This window comes from Triticum dicoccoides, chromosome 7A, assembly GCF_002162155.2.
Source record: "Triticum dicoccoides isolate Atlit2015 ecotype Zavitan chromosome 7A, WEW_v2.0, whole genome shotgun sequence".
Classification (NCBI taxonomy): Eukaryota; Viridiplantae; Streptophyta; class Magnoliopsida; order Poales; family Poaceae; genus Triticum; species Triticum dicoccoides.
This window is the reverse complement of record NC_041392.1, coordinates 726803541-726806380: the sequence shown is the minus strand read 5'-3', so window position 1 is coordinate 726806380 and position 2840 is coordinate 726803541. Positions and strand designations below refer to the sequence as shown.

Sequence of the window (2840 nt, the reverse complement as noted above, 5' to 3'; positions counted from 1 at the left end):
GTTTGACGACAGCGGGAACGCATCGTGCTGCAGACGGGTTTAACGTCGATAAATAGGACATTTACATCACCGCCGCCCTCCCGATCCCGTCCGCAGCGCCAGATGGTCACCACCGCAGGGAGTCAAACGGCTCAAGCGTGCCATGCCCTGTTCAGATTCGGACTCTCTTGTATGAATCTGTACCCGTAACCAGAGCTAAGTGACCAATCTGTGTTATTTTGCAAGTTTGTGTATGGATCTGTACTCATCGTGCAAGTTTATGTATCGTAGATTCGTAGATGATATTAACTGTGTGACAAACGACGCATCAGGCAGGACAAGCAACAGCAAGCAGCAGCAGCAGCATGGCTAAAATGTGAAAGACAGAAAGCAACAGCACAGCCGCAGCACCAACAAGCAGCATAGGGGCAGCAGTAAGCAGCAGCCTCACATAGACTACCGCAGCAGCAAGCAGCAGCCTCACGTAGACTTCCGCAGCAGCAAGCAGCTCTTCCACTGCCATCTGAGTGACTTGTTATAATCCTGTATGATAATAAGGTATTAAACGCAGGATAATCGGATCCAGTGCACTCAGTTGAAAAGGAGGTTTCAATATTCAAAGGCCCATATTATTTTACGCACTTACAATGGCTCTGTCAGATCTGCATCTATAGAATCGATCGTCTGAACTTCACCATTATCTATGATCTAGCCAAACAAAATTCATGTCAACAATAGAGAAACCACCACCAAGATGGGAGATCTGGGGAAGAGAAGAAAATGAAAACCCAAAAGCCCATACCTGCATTAAAGGTGGGATTGTCTGCTACATCGTCAATGCAGGAAGAAAAAGAGAGACAAAAGAAAGCATCAGTAGAATTCAAGTCGTCACATAAGCAGCATTATTATTCCAATGACACAACGCAATTGGCCTCATAACTGAATCTAGCGGGGATCTCTTTGTTGGTCATTTCGAATCATCAATTGACTTTGCTCATTTAGCAGCATTTAGTCATCGGTGGGCTAATTGGCACAACAAACTTTGGTTATATCATTTCTTTATTTATTTTTATCTAAAACGATTTCTTCTCCAAATAAGCAGTATTACGTCACGCTGATACTATTCAAACTTCTCAGATGAACTATTTTGTCATGGCTACGTAATTATTGACCGGCCATTGAATCGTAACCAATACTTCAACTATTCAAGTTTATATCTATTCCGTGCCTTCTGAAACATTCCATTTCATTAGGTAAAACAAAATGTAAGATACCGTATATATTCTGTAGTGTCCTAAATCCTGATAAACTTTATTAATCCTAGCGGCTAACATGACAGACAAAGAGGTTGAGCGAAACAAGGATGAAACACCCCTGACAACCAATAGTTCGGTTATCCGGGCTGAGCGAAAAAAAATGGTTACTCCAAATATCAGGCCTCTAATGCCGTCATTGCCCTTTCTGACATCTGTCTTCATTAAATTTCTGTCATACTGTTAATCTTACTTGCACCATTATTCATTACACACAAGTTTCTGTACTAGCCGATAATTAACTAAACAAACCTTTTGCAAAAAAGTTTTATTTCTAAGTTTAGCGATCTCACATCCATCCCGGTGGCTGTCCCGTGCCGATGCATGCGCGCACTCACACTTACACAACTGGTGAGACTTGTCAACAAACAAAATTATGACTTGTCAACTACAGTTATTCTTTCGATAAAGGGTAATATATTAATATCAAGATGATACTAATTACACCCAGCATCTACAACAACATGATATCTAGAGCTAGTCGAGATATCGAGGATGCACACTGCCAAAAAGAAAAAAAAAGAGAAAACAAAAAAGGGACATGTAAAGGCCAAGGCAAGGCGAGCAACCCACTGGCCACTGCAGCACAACATCAACAACTACCACTGCCATAGGCGGCACAAAGACTATGAGAAGGTGCCCAATAGCAATGCCTCCAGGAAGGAAACAACATGAATGCTGTCGTCGCCAGATCCAGCCATATATGTTAGATCCTTGGTTTTCACCCAGGGGAGAAAGTTCGAGCAGACTCTAGATAGTGCCTTCAACAAGGGAGCGCAAACCACCACTGCCAGGTACAACCAATGAAGGCCAGGCCTAGGATTTTATCCCCGAAACTCGAGGCCGGGTAATCTAAGAGGACCACCGCAAGAGAAGCCCACATAGTTACCATCACCAACTTGCCATGAAGAATTCTTGCTACAATGTCCCAATCAGCAGCAGAAATGTGGACCGGGATTAAGCCGACAAATCGGGCATTTGCTGAGACGTCAGATCTACCTATGCTGATATGAAGCACACCCAGACCGTCACCGGAAGACGACATATACCCGCTGGTTTGTGGGTGGGAAGTGAAGGGTAGTCTATCATGCGGGGCCGCATGGCCCCATCACATGTGTCACCTCCAATGGCCTCACCGGCCAAGCTACCGTAGCCACCGGCTCCATCGGTGGCATCACCATCTGTACCCGTGCCGAAGGGATCATGAAGGCCGAGACGTGTATGCCATAGGGAAGACCGACCCTCATCGGATCAGGCGTGATCCACTCCGATGCAACCCCGTGGCACAAGTCACCGCCGCCATATGCCCCCGACGACCAAGATGCGAAAAGACGTCACGCCACCTATCGACCAGAACCCGTCCCCTAGTCGTTGCAGACCGGAATAGGGCCAGATCCACCATCACCACCATGCTGCCCCTGCCCCTAGTCTAGGATCTGCCGGGGCGCACACCGTTTAAGGTCGCTGCCGCTCCCTAGCCGGAGGGCTCCCCGCAGCGAGCAGCCTACACTGATTTCGCCTGTCGGCTTCCTTCGGCGGTGACGAGCT

General features: G+C 46.6%; 1 protein-coding gene across 2 annotated transcripts in view; it reads right to left on the bottom strand.

The window, feature by feature from the left end:
• Positions 1-277: 277 nt before the first annotated feature.
• The window catches only part of LOC119332137 (putative cysteine-rich receptor-like protein kinase 30), a 19017-nt gene continuing 16454 nt past the window's right edge, over positions 278-2840 (bottom strand). Inside the window, exons 11-13 of one of the 2 annotated variants that reach the window (XM_037605307.1) lie at positions 782-805; positions 626-687; positions 278-522 (exon numbers count right to left, since the gene is read on the bottom strand). In XM_037605307.1, coding sequence (XP_037461204.1) covers positions 285-522; positions 626-687; positions 782-805 — 324 coding nt within the window. In that variant the 3' untranslated portion in view covers positions 278-284. The remainder of the gene's footprint in view (positions 523-625; positions 688-781; positions 806-2840) is intronic. The other variant, XM_037605308.1, reaches the window with a different exon arrangement.